Source organism: Ornithorhynchus anatinus, chromosome 2, assembly GCF_004115215.2.
Source record: "Ornithorhynchus anatinus isolate Pmale09 chromosome 2, mOrnAna1.pri.v4, whole genome shotgun sequence".
NCBI classification, from domain to species: Eukaryota; Metazoa; Chordata; class Mammalia; order Monotremata; family Ornithorhynchidae; genus Ornithorhynchus; species Ornithorhynchus anatinus.
The window spans coordinates 47,461,860-47,475,339 of NC_041729.1; the positions used below are offsets into that span (position 1 = coordinate 47,461,860).

The 13,480-nt window shown below is 44.3% G+C and overlaps 1 protein-coding gene across 1 annotated transcript in view; it reads left to right on the forward strand.

The window, feature by feature from the left end:
• TMC7 (transmembrane channel like 7) overlaps nucleotides 1–13,480 on the forward strand; it is a 39,440-nt gene that overhangs the window by 18,746 nt on the left and 7,214 nt on the right. The window contains exons 6-13 of the mRNA XM_039911106.1: nucleotides 3,543–3,688; nucleotides 5,375–5,522; nucleotides 6,639–6,812; nucleotides 7,399–7,556; nucleotides 8,855–8,972; nucleotides 10,999–11,096; nucleotides 11,846–12,032; nucleotides 13,059–13,189. Of these exons, the coding sequence (XP_039767040.1) occupies nucleotides 3,543–3,688; nucleotides 5,375–5,522; nucleotides 6,639–6,812; nucleotides 7,399–7,556; nucleotides 8,855–8,972; nucleotides 10,999–11,096; nucleotides 11,846–12,032; nucleotides 13,059–13,189 (1,160 nt within the window). The remainder of the gene's footprint in view (nucleotides 1–3,542; nucleotides 3,689–5,374; nucleotides 5,523–6,638; nucleotides 6,813–7,398; nucleotides 7,557–8,854; nucleotides 8,973–10,998; nucleotides 11,097–11,845; nucleotides 12,033–13,058; nucleotides 13,190–13,480) is intronic.

The following is a 13,480-nucleotide window of genomic DNA, read 5'->3' on the forward strand; positions in this document are numbered from 1 at the left end:
TAAATGGTGTTCCCCTTCCCCTGACCCTGCTATTTCAAACTGCTGCTGTTCCCCTCCAGTACTGTTCCCAGGCTTAGTGGATAGAGCACAGGCTTGGGAGTCAGAGGGACCTGGGTTCTATTTCTGGCTCCGCCACATGTCTGCTGTATGACCTTGGGCTAGTCACTTCACTTCTCTGGGCTTCAGTTACCTCATCTGTCAGAATGGTGATTAAGATGTACATCACCTTGATTCTATTTATTTGCTATTGTTTTAATGAGCTGTTCATCCCCTTGATTCTATTCATTGCTATTGTTTTAGTCTGTCTGTCTCCCCCGTTTTGACTGTAAGCCCGGCAAAGGGCAGGGACTGTCTCTATCTGTTACTGATTTGTACATTCCAAGTGCTTAGTGCAGTGCTCTGCACATAGTAAGCACTCAATAAATACTATTGAATGAATGAATGAATGAGTGTGAGCCCCATGTGGGACAGGGACTGTGTCCAGTCTGATCAACTTGTATGGAAACCAGTGCTTAGAACAGTGGTTGGACATTGTAGCACTTAAGTGTCATAATAATAATAATAAATTAAAAGAACCCAAGTACTGGTCTGCAACAGAGTTGTCCAACAGCACTGACAACTCTGGTTAAGAAAAATCAAATCTCTCCAACCTCCAGCACCTATTTTTAGATTGCAAGCTCTTTGAGGGCCAGGCCGAGTTGTATTTATCCTTTATTAAGCTCGTTCTGGGTAGGGAACGTGTCTATCAACTCTGTTATATTGTTGTATTGCACTCTGCCAAGGGCTTAGTACAGTGTTCTACACACAGTAAGTGCTCAATAAATATGATTGATTGACTGACTTTTATATTCGGCCACACGTGCATGCACTCTTGGGAGAACTTTACCATTCTGAGGTGAAGGACTACTATATATTATTTTCTTCCTCAGTATTTTGCACACAATAGGTGCCCCCAAAATAAATTAGAATAAATGAATGCAAAGCTAACTGAATTTCTCCTAGATTTGCATCTGAATTTCTCGAAGACCTCCTGATCTGTAATAATTATGGCTACCTTTAAAAAGTTGTTTCTTCTATGTGGTATAGCCATCCTGAAGCCAATCCAGATATTTTATTATTTCTTTTGAAAATGGCATCATAAAGTCGAAAAACAGTAAATTCTTTTAAAAATGATTTTCATTTATGTGAAAATATATACTTATATATTTGTTTATGTACCTTTGGAGTACATGTGAGGAAAAACTTAATGAAACATATTAAAGAATGTGTTGTAGAGCTGGGAAGCTTATCCACTCTATCAACTCCAATTCTGATCCTCTTTAGCCAGTATTCCTTGACTATGGGAAATGCTCTAGTTTCAAAAATATATAAGTATGCCAGCCTTAACAGCCTAAACAGATGCCAAGTAATCCCTCTGAGTTTCTTCTTGACCTGTGAAATAAGTGGTCTTTTCATCCTGTGGCTCTCCAATATACTGTTTATTTAATGACTCAAGCAAGACAATTCCTAAGAAAATGTTTGGTGTAGAGAGAATTACTTTGTGGATTCGTGATTGAGAAGTTGTTTTGTTTTGCTCTGGGAGGGAAAACTCCATAATGATTGTGAGGATGATTGTGATGCGCAGGTATATTGCATCAATCAAGTTTTATGAGTTGATCTTTGTAAGGTTTGGGGCTTTGTCCTTTGAAAGTAGATGAGTCTGGTAGGTCTCCTGTCTCTCATGGCAGTTAACATTCTGAAATAGGCACCTGGAAATGACATGTACCTATTTTGAAAATTAACAAAAAAAGGAAATAGAGTGGATAGAGCTTAGCTTGGGAATCAACCTTGGCATATAATGCCCTCTAATGGCCACCATTGATTTCCAGCCCCAATGATTAACATGAATTTTAAGAATGTTTCGGTTTTACAACACATCCTTTGTCTTTTTTTATGGTATCTTAAGCGCTTACTGTATGCCAGGCACTTCATTGAGCCCTGGGGTAGATACAAACTAATCAGTTGCACACAGCCCCTGTCCCATTTGGGGCTCACAGTCTTAACCCCCATTTTACAGATGAGGGAACTGAGGCACAGACGAGTTAAGTGACTTGCCCAGGAGCACCCAGTAGACAAGTGGCAGAGCTAGGATTAGAACCCTGAGATTACAACACCAGCCTCCAGTATGGAGCCGTTTGAAGGGGCGGGAAACATGGGACCATGGGGGAATGGGGAAATAATTTCAAAAACCCATGATGGAGAGAGGAAAAGTTTAATGAGGACTGAGAGGAGGGGATAAGGAGGGAGTGGGGGTTGTTGCCTGATCGCTAAGCAGAGACCCAGGAGAGTCAACACATCCATTTGACTTCCAGTGAGGTGAGAGTCAGCCAGCGTATTATGGACACTCTCTCAAACGGAAGCCAGTTAGTAGTAGTTGTACTGAGTATTTGTACAAATGACCTCAATCATGAGTGGTCTTTTGGTGTGTGGGTGCGGACATGGGCATCTATTAAAACACCAGGCTGATCAGAATTCTGCCGTTCTATACTTCGCCATGCAAAGTATTTGGATAACGGAGGCCAGAAGGGAGCCATCCCTGAATGCTGCTATGGTGTAGAGAAAGCCTCAAGGCAGCGTACTAACCTCAAAGCGAGACCTTTAATTTATTTGATTACTGTGGCCTAATGGGAAAGAGCACAGGACTGGGAACAGGGACTCCTGGGTTTTAATCCCATCTCCACCACATACCTGCTATGAGATTTTGGGCAAGTTACTCAGTTCTTCTCTTTGCCTCAGTTTCCTTATCCTTATCTCAGGGGGAGACTGTGAGTCTGTATGTCTAATCCGAGTATTTTGTACCTACTCCAGTACATAGCACAATGCTTGAAACATAGTAAGAACTCTTTTTTTTAGGTCTTTATTAAGCACTGTACTAAGGGCTGGGGTAGATACAAGCTAATCAAATTAGCTGTGGTCCTTTTCCCTCACGGGACTCACAGTCTTAGGGGAAAGTCACTTCTCTGTGCCTCAGTTCTCCTGTTCTCCCTCCTACTTAGACTGCGAGCCCCATGTGGGACAGGCAGGGACTGTGTCCAACCTATTTAACTTATACCTATCCCAGCATTTAGAACAGTATTTGCCACACTGTAAGCGCTTAACAAATACCTGGCAAAAAAAGTCCCACAGCAGACAAGTGACTGAATCAGGATCAGAACCCAGGGTCTTCTCACTCCCAGGCCCGTGCTCAATCATCTAGGCCACACTGCTTCTCTTAAACCCTTACAAATGCCACAGTTATTCTTATTCTCTTAAATTCAAAGATCCACTGACACACAGTCGTTCTCCTGGTGGCCTTGAAAGAAAACCACTTGGCTGTGATGACGAGAAAGCTTTTTTGCCTTAAATGCTAAAACGGTCAGTCAGCGACATGTCATGAAGGGCCCTACCAAGGCAGAGATATCTTTCTTCAACTGCTGAAGGCATAAGACAGTTCTATAACCTTAACGGGACACTGCTCTTTTGTAACCCAAATGTTATCGTGTGCCCTTTGTCCCTCTGTGCAGGGTTTCCTGGAGCACACCAGCTTGTTTTATGGATATTACTCTCTGGATGCAGTGAAATTCAAAGGCATCACCTACAATATTCCCCTGGCATATTTACTGAGCACTTTTGCTTATCTAGCACTGAGTCTCATCTGGATAGTGAAAAGGTAAAGTCTACTTATTTATCACTTGTTTGCCACTTGAAATTGCTGTAGTCCACGGCTGCTGGTGAAGGTGGGTGGCGAGGGCCTTGGGGTTTGGCTGAAACATTGTGGGGGAAGGAGGAGAATTGAAATGGTGGGTGAGAATGGGGACTAGAGAATAATAATAATAATTATGCTACTTGTTAAGCCCTTAGTATCTGCCAAGTACTGTTCTAAGCGCTGGGGTAGGTAAAGGCTGATCAGACTGGACACAGTCCCTGTCCCATATGGCTCTCATTCTTAATCCCCATTTTACAGATGAGGTAACTGAGGCACAGAAAAGTTAAGTGACTTACCCAAGGTCACACTGCAGACATGTGGCAGACTGGGATTAGAACCCAGGTTCTTCTGACTCCCAGGCCCGACCTCTATCTACCAAGCTATGCTAATTCCCTAAATCATGCTTATCTCTGCTCTCACTGCCCCCTGGGTGAAGGCCAGGACGTTGGGGGAGAGTCCCTCCTGAATCTAGGGCTTCATCACCTTATCCCTATCTTTATCACAAATATGAACTGGGGCATCTAACAACAGCTGAGGGTGGCGGGGGTTGGTGGGGGAGACCCCTCCAGCAGACCTAAGACTCCCTCCAACTCTTACTTGGGAAGCAGGATGGCTATTCCCTCTTCAAGAATCAGAATCAATCAGCCAAAGTACTGTGCTCTTACTGTGGCTGGATCACTGTACTAAACGCTTGGGAAAGTAATAATAATAATGTTGGTATTTGTTAAGTGCTTACTGTGTGCCGAGCACTGTTCTAAGCGCTGGGGTAGATACAGGGTAATGAGGTTGTACCACGTGAGGCTCACAGTCTTAATCCCCATTTTATAGATGAGGTAACCGAGGCACCGAGAAGTTAAGTGACTTGCCCAAAGTCACACAGCTGACAGGTGGTGGAGCCGGGATTAGAACCTGTGACCTCTGACTCCTAAGCCCGTGCTCTTTCCACTGAGCCATGCTGCTTATGCAACAGAGTTGGTAGACTAGTTTCCTGCCCACAAGGTGCTTACAGTTTATAGGGGGAGACAGACATTAAAATACATTACGGATACATAGAAGGGCTGTGAGGCTGAGGATGAGCTGGGAAGCAGCGTGGCCTAGTGGATAGAGCATGGGTCTGGGAAGAGGAGGACCTGGCTTTGCCACTTGTTTGCTGTGTGACCTCGAGCAAATCACTTCACTTCTTTGAGCCTCATTTACGTCATCTGTAAAATGGGGATTAAGACTGTGAGCCCCATGCAGGACAGGGACTGTGTCCAACCCGATTTGCTTGTTTCCACTCCAGCGCTAAATACAGTGCCTGGCGCATAGTAAGCACTTAACAAATACCATAAAAAAAGACTATCAAGAGTTGAAAGGGACCAGATTCAAGTGCATAGCGACACAGAGGAGAGAGGGAGTAGGGGAAAATACGGGCTTAGTTGGGGAAGGAATGATTTTGGACAATGGAGATACATAAGAGGCTTATACAGGTGTAATATATGTTTCATTAGCAGCTTCCTTCTCCTTGGAAGAGGTAAGAGAGCACTTTTATTCTAAGCATAGAAACTTTGGGATCCCACCTAGCTGTTTTGTAATTAGCATAATGAAATGTGCCGTTGTACAATTTTTCCTGAATTTTCAAAGGCAATGAGCATGTCTCTGTCATCTCAGGTCAGTGGAAGGATTCAAACAAAACCTAGTCCGTGGTGAGGATCAGTTCCAGAGTTACTGCAACAAAATCTTTGCCGGATGGGACTTCTGTATAACAGATCTGAACACCGCTCAGCTAAAGCACAGCAGTTTGCAATATGAGCTCAAAGTAAGTCACTTTGAGCTTTACTTGGGAGTCCTTGCAGAGTTAAGATTTGAGAGGCAGCATGACCCGGGGGAAAGAGCAAAGGATTGGGAGTCAGGAGGCCAGGGTTCTCATCCCAACTATGGCTTGCCTCCTGTGTGACTTCAGGTAATTCACTTAACTGCTCTGGGCCTCCATTTCTTCATCTGTAAAATGGCGGTTAAATCCCTCTTCTCCCTCCCCTTTAAACTGTGAGCCCCGCGTGGGACAGAGATCGTGTCTGACCTGATTGAATTATATATACCTCCATCGCTTACGACAGGGCTAGTGCCGAGCACATAGAAAGCACATAACAAATGCCATTTTGTCATCATAAGTTACATCATAAACACACATCCCCTTTTTGAAGCCACCACATAATGGAAAACCTATTTGGGGGAGATGTTCCTGGAAGGACCCCAAAGCAAGAAAGCATGGCTTTTTACACCTAGTAAGGAACAGTAGCAGAGCATCTAGTTTACAGTGAGCAAAGATAAGGGGGAAGAAGTTGCTAAAGAACTTGGGGAGAGGTGCTTCTTCAGGATGTTGTCTTACAGCATCAAGTGAAATTGTTCTCTGGATAAAAACTTTTCTAGTCCAGCCAAGGCGTTCTCCCAGAGTTTCCAACCAAGGATCACAGTACCCCAATCTAACATGCCAAGCAAATTTCCAGAATGCCAAGTGACTAGGTGAAGCTGCCGCTAAGTCCAAATGTCTCAGGAACAGGTTTTGTTCTGCATGGCAACCATAAGGACAAATTTAGGCTCTTGCTCTCTTCTGCTATCATTTGGAAAGTGTCCAAAGCACTTTCCAGGTAAATTCCTGAATGTCCATCTTCCACCTCCATCCTGTTTCCGACTCTTTGTCCCCTTCTCTCTCCTCTCAGTCTCAGATGCACCTGAACATCTGTACAGTTCTGCCAGCTCTCACTGTAACACACGGGATGATTGAACTGGGCTGGCATGAGGGTCATTAGGAGAAAAGGTTTAAATCCTTTCTCATCCTGCTAGATTTACACAGCCTTGATCAAGTTCTGACCACACTAGTGTCTTTCTCTGCCCAAGTGTTCCACTCTTAAAAATGATTTTCCTTTTTTTGTAGACCGATTTGGAAGAAGAAAGACTGAGACAGAAGATAGCCGAAAGGACTCCAGAACAAAAGCTGTGGATCTATTCTTTGAGGCTGATTTTAAACACTATAGTCTTCGCAGTCTTGATAGGATGCTTTTACTCTATCTACCTAGCAACTGTGTACTCCCAGGAAAACATGTACATGGTAAGGACCTGGATAAAGTCCAGTACACGGGAAGTCCGAGTCCCAGATTCAGAAAGAGTCCATCTTGTCTCTTTGGACCGAATCTTTTACTCTCTGTACTTCTAAATCTCTAGAGCTAAAGAGAAAATCATGGAACATGATTACTTTCATGGGAGCAATGAGTTGGGAAAGAATCTTTGTAAAAGACTTTGAGAAGAAGCATGACCTAGTGGATAGAGCATGGGCCTGGGAGTCAGAAGGACTGGGTTCTAATCCTGGCTCCACCACTTGTCTGCTGTGTGTGACCTTGGATTAGTCTCTGTGCCTCAATTAACTCGTCTGTGAAAAGGAGATTAAGATGTGAGCTCCATGCAGAACATGGACTGTTTCCAACCTGATTAGCCTACCTCTACCCCAGCACTTTGTACAGTGCTTGGCACCTAGTAAGTGCTTAACAAATACCATGAAAAAACAAAATTCCCCTTTATAGAAAGTTTATGTTCCAAGAGGTAGTGAATGTGTCAGTGGGTGAGGAGATGGGATTTAAATGCATGAATAGGGCAGCTGTCATTCATTTTAATTCAGGTGAGATATTTTGTATCTGCAGGAGAGCAAGGAGCTAATATTTGGAGAGAATCTCCTTGTGCAGTATTTACCCTCAGTTGTGATCACTCTGGCTAACTTCATCACTCCCATCATCTTTTCCATCATCATCTACTATGAAGACTATTCACCAGCTTTTGAAATCCGCCTGACCCTCATGAGGTGAGACCTTGATTTTCTTTCCTCTTTTCCCTGCCCATAGTGTGGTCAACTCTAGTCAAGCCTGGCTTCTGATGGTAAGCCAGGTAAGATGGAATAATGGGGAGCCTCCTGACCCACTTAAGATGGCCACCAGGCCTGCATAGATTTCCCACCGCTCCCTCCGATGCAGTGTGCACGCCATATTAGTTTCACTTTCAGTCAGTCAGTCGTATTTATTGAGCGTTTACTGCGTGCAGAGCACTGTGCTAAATGCTTGGGAGAGTACACTACAACAATAAGCCGACACATTCCATGCCCACAGCGAGTTTACAGTCTAAAGAATCTTCCTCTCCTCCTCATCCCTCCTGCTGTCCCCTGAAATAAAAGCATCTCTGCAGAGTCACCAGATTTGCTGATCTTTTGAAACAAATTGCTAATTCTCCTCCCTTCAGACCACTTAAGATTGTGAGCCTCTCGTGGAACAACCTGATTACCCTGTATCTACCTAGAGCTTAGAACAGTGCTCTGAACATAGTAAGCGCTTAACAAATATCAACATTTTTATTATTATTACCTCGGCTCTCCATGTCTTCTCCTTCCCTCCAGGGTTGTCTGCTCATTGCAGAGGGTGCAGAAATCATTTACTTTTTAAAACTGCAGTTTACTAGAGAACTGGCCCCTATCTGCTCAGTTAATTAATTTATGGCATTTCATTCATTCTTTCAATCGTATTTATTGAGCGCTTACAAATGCCATCACATTATTATTATTATTGTTACGGTGTGCAGAACACTGTACTATATGCCAGACACTGACCTAAGTACTGGGGTAGATACAAGCTGATCAGGTTGGAGACAGTCCATGTCTCACATGAAGCTTGCAGTTTTCATCCCCGTTTTACAGATGAGGTAACTGAGGCACAAAGAAGTGAAGTGACTTGCCCAAGGCCACTCACCGGACAAGTGGCAGAGCTGAGATTAGAACCGAGGTCCTTCTGACTCCCAAGCCCATGTTCTACCCACTAAACCAAGCTGCTTCTCTAAGTTGCAATTCCTGGCTTCCTGGGAGGGGTCTGCAAGGTGGGGAGAAAACCCTATGATTCCCAGTAAGTTTTGCATCTTTCCCAGGAAGGTTTGCAGCTGCTTTAATGGCCTTTTGCCATGTGGTTGTATTGGGATGTCAAGGGGCCCGCCCGTTGTGTTTCCATAACAAAGAACTGGGACGTCAGGAAAAGCAAGTGGGCTCCAGTTCTCCTCACAGCTCTGTCGGGTTTCTGGCGAAACCTTAGGACAGAGCCCCACTCATCTCCTCTCCGCCAGGTGCGTCTTTGTGAGACTGGCCAGCGTTTACGTGCTCTTCTTCTCCTTGTGGACCCGAATCACCTCCTGCAAAACTGACAAGTGTAAGACCTGTGGCTACAACTACAAGCTCTACCCAGTAAGTTGATTGATCACTCTAATTGCTCGGGTCCTCTATGACCAGTCACTCAATCAACAGTATTAATTGAACACTAATTCTCTACAGAGAACGGTACTAGGTTCTTGGGACAGTTCAGTAGATTAAGCAAACGTGAGCCCTACCCTTGAGGAACTTACAATCTAGTCAGGGAAGACAGGCAAGAAAGTAATTTGCAGACAGGAGAGAGAAGGGGAAGGGGATATGTATTTGAGTCAGTGCTTAAGTAAAAGGGTAAGAGACACAAATACGTGTTATGGGAGGTTGTGAGGGTTGAGGTGGTTCGGTGGTGGAGAAGTGCTGCAGTGGCAGTTGTGGGGATGAGCTATCAACTGGAGACATTAAGGAGGAAGGGGCCAAAGTTGATCCAGAGCCATTTGTTTGGTAATTCCGTGGGTGCCATATTGAATCTTCCCAGGCCCTAAATTACACAGATTGGTCGGTGCCCTTAAGGCAGTAAGTGAATTTGGAAAGATGGATTTTCACCGGAGCCCTGAAATGAGTCAAAAATCTTCATCTTGTCCTGAACTGAACTCAGGAATCAGTCCTGGTTGGGTCTGGCCCAACTCCCAAATGGACCGGAAGGGAATCCAGGGCTCCCTGCTGAAACTGACAGTGTGTGCCTGGACTCACCCTGCATCAGTGACAATAACACATCTGCCATGCCACATTCCCCCTGAATCCTCGGGGCCCTAAAATCCTGCTCGTTGGAGGGGGAAGAGTTTAAGCCCAGCAAACCCAACCCTGACCCAGGTTAGCCTGCCCTGACTCAGCATACACTGCAATTGACCTTGGACCCAGAGTCTGACCAGAGTCTAGACAGGGGCTCTGAGCTACACAGCTCTGATTGTCCAATTGGAGGTGATTGCTACAGGAGGGTGCGTTGGCTTCTTCCACTTTCTGCGTCCTCCTCCTGCACTTTCTGCCTCTCCATTTTTTCAGACCTACTGCTAGACCTATAGGGAGACATACTGTATGACCATGTGGTTTTTGGGTTGAGTGGTAGCAGGGGTTGTGGGATGAAAAAGTCTGAGAGCTGCTCGCCTAATTCAGCCACTCAGTTGAGATTTTTCCGCAGACAACTTAGCTGTCCCAGGCACCGAGGGATCAAGGTTCATCTTACATTTCCCCTCAGCGGATTTTCTAAGAACACAAGCTTCTGTGCCCTGAAACACAGGGCTGGCGAGGTGATTGGCATCAGCCACTATCTGTTTCTTCAAGGAACCATCTCTGTTTTTGCCAAGATATGTTGGCATTTACCAGCATGGCTTTTTGGGTTGATTTTATCTCATGAAAATGGAACCAAAGGCTAAGTCAACAACTAGGTGTCATATTTGTCCTTCCATGTACAATCACAACTATAAACTGGGTCCACCAGTTAAGTCAGTCTTCAGAAGAAAGTCAAGAAGGAGGGCAGGATTGGGCCCAACTCAGTCAATCAGGGGTATTTATTGAGTGCTTACTGTGTGCATAGAACTGTACTATGCGATTGGGAGAGTATATGCAGTTGGTAGACATGATCCCTGCCCTCAAGGAGGAGGTTCTATTTGTCGCAGAGATGGATGGGCAGCCATTGGAGTTTTAGAGGAGTCAGGGAGATGGGTGCAGAATGATATTTTAGGAAAATGATCCATAGAGCAGACTGAGGTATGGACTAGAGAGGGGAGAGGCTAGAGGCAAGGAGGTCAAAAAAGAGGCTGATACCCAAGTTCAGATGGGCTATGACAAGTGCTTGGACTAGAGTGGTTAGCAGTTTGGAGAGGAAGGGGTGGATTTTAGAGATGATATGAAGGAAGAACTAACAGGATTCGTTGACTGACTGAATTCACCAAATCTCTTCGTTTTCCCGAAGAATTCTCAGGTGGCCTCATCTCCTACTACTCCAGGAGGATAGCCCATCTTCATAGCCTAGCATCCGGCCAACTCTGGCTCCCTGCAGAGTCTAGTGAAGTAACAAGAATAATTCCTCTTAGACACGGTTCATTCCTCTCACTTTGTTTGGTTTCAGTGTTGGGAATCTCAAGTTGGGCAGGAAATGTACAAACTGATGATCTTCGATCTGATCATGATCATGGCGGTGACTGTGTTTGTTGATTTTCCTAGAAAGTAAGTATGGGGAGTGTATTCTGACACCCAGAGCCACTGCACTCACAGAGAGGCTGACTCTTGGCAACAAAAGCCAGAATTTGAACTCTGGGTAATTCAGATCAAAGTGAGTTTTAAGGACCTTAATTATCTGGATAATCTTCTGGTATCAACTCAACGCTAGGTAGATTCTCAAGACAACAGAAAACTGAAATGTCTCCTCTTTGATCTAAAACTGGAGTCACGGTGACCTGCTTTTCCCAACAAGTATCTGTGCTTCTGAAAAGGATTTGAATTTGTTGTGCCTCGATGCATTTCTGATGAAGTCTGTAATAGACAGATGGGCAGAAGGGAAAGTTGAACTATTCAAAAATGCCAAATCCAGACTCAATAACTGGGAGCAGCCAGAGAGATAGTTGAGTGAGCTGGCCTCCCTTCTCCTTGTCCTCGTTACCTGGATTTGGCATCAAGCAGCAAAACCGGACTCTGAGAATTTACATTTTTCTTCTTCAGTCTGCCTATTCGGCAAGGTACCTCCGGGGTGCCCATTTGAGTTTTGAGAACGCAGCTTTGGTTCCCTTTTGTATCTGTACCCATCATGGTCAGAGGCCAGTCTGAAGAATATGGCTGTGGGGCCTCCATAGCTTTAATATAACATTCCCTTGGGGTTGCTCCATGAGAAGACATCAGTTTGTTCCCCAGGATATTCCTCTTTCTTTAACGGAATTAAGTGTGGATGGCCAAAGTGTCATTTTCCTTCTTTCTTTCAGGCTGTTGGTGACCTACTTCTCTTCTTACAAGCTGATTAAGTTTTGGGGTAATCAGGAGTTTGGCATTCCTGATAATGTCCTTGGAATTGTGTATGGACAGACAGTCTGCTGGATCGGGACCTTTTATTCACCCCTTCTTCCTGCCATAGCAACCCTGAAATATATTATAATTTTTTATGTAAAAAAGGTAATAGATGAGGCGGGAAAGGGTGGGAAAGGTAGGAGGTGGAGGGGCATGGTGGGGAGGAATGGAAGGGGAATACTAGAATTCTGGGCTTTCTTATGTCTCCCTTTCTGTGCCCTCAGTCAGCTATTTCAAGTTTTGAACAAAAGAGGAGACTAACGCCACTTTGAGCAGGAGGGTGAAGGAAAATTCCCAAATCATTCTTTTTTAACCTAGGATGAAAGGAATTTGGATTGAAACAACCCCAGGATATAGAAAAGCAGCGTGGCTCAGTGGAAAGAGCACAAGCTTTGGAGTCAGAGTTCATGAGTTCACATCCCAGCTCTGCCACTTGCCAGCTGTGTGACTGTGGGCAAGTCACTTAACTTCTCTGTGCCTCAGTTACCTCATCTGTAAAATGGGAATTAAGACTGTGAGCCCCACGTGGGACATCCTGATTCCCCTGTGTCTACCCCAGCGCTTACAACAGTGCTTGGCACATAGTAAGTGCTTAACAAATACCAACATTATTATTATTATTATTATGTGTTTAGTGTTGGTTTGGGTCTTTCAGGGCCTGAGAAATGAGATTGGTAGGTTAAGGCATCTCAACCTTTGTAACTGCTCTGTTTTTACCTGTGACATCTCCAAGCCCATCCTCTTTTTTTAAAAATGAAATTTGTTAAGCACTAAATATGTGCCAGGTACTGTACTAATAATCAGGTTGGACACAGTCCCTGTCCCACATAGACTGTTCACAGTCTTAATCCCCATTTTATGGATGAAGTACTGAGGCCCAGAGAAGTTAAGTGTCTTGCCAAGGTCACACACAGACAAGTGGCAGAGCCGTGATTAGAACCCAGGTCCTCTGATTCCCAGGGAGGTGTTCTTGAAACCCTAATTTCTGTCCTTTATCTGAGAAGGTGGATGGTATTTTGTGGTTTATCCCGTGACTTCCTCTAGAGAGAGTCTTCTTTTTTTTGCAAGGGAAGAGTGTGGTTGAAAATTCTAATGCAATGCTAATCATTTTTCCTTTTTTCCCCTCGCCAGATAAGCCTGATCCACACCTGTAGACCTTCCACGAGGCCTTTCAGAGCATCAAATTCGAACTTTTTCTTCTTGCTGGTGTTATTGATTGGGCTTCTTTTGACCTTCATTCCTCTTGAACTCAGCATTGCACAGTAAATATGATGTAGTCTGCCATTACATTTTAATTCTGGGCACATTTCTTTTTTAAAATCTGAAAGGGGAGTTCCCGCCACTGCTGGAACCAAAAAAAAAAAGGAAGAATATGCATGTAAAAGAGCATATATCTTACTTTTGCAAGATAAGGCATCTTCTTTGTTCATCCAGTAAGGATGTTGGTTGAATATCAAACCCAGGCCCAATAATAATACAACTGTAGTATTTATTAACAACTTCCCTATGGACCAAAATACTGAACTAAATGCTGGGGTACACAGGACTCATAA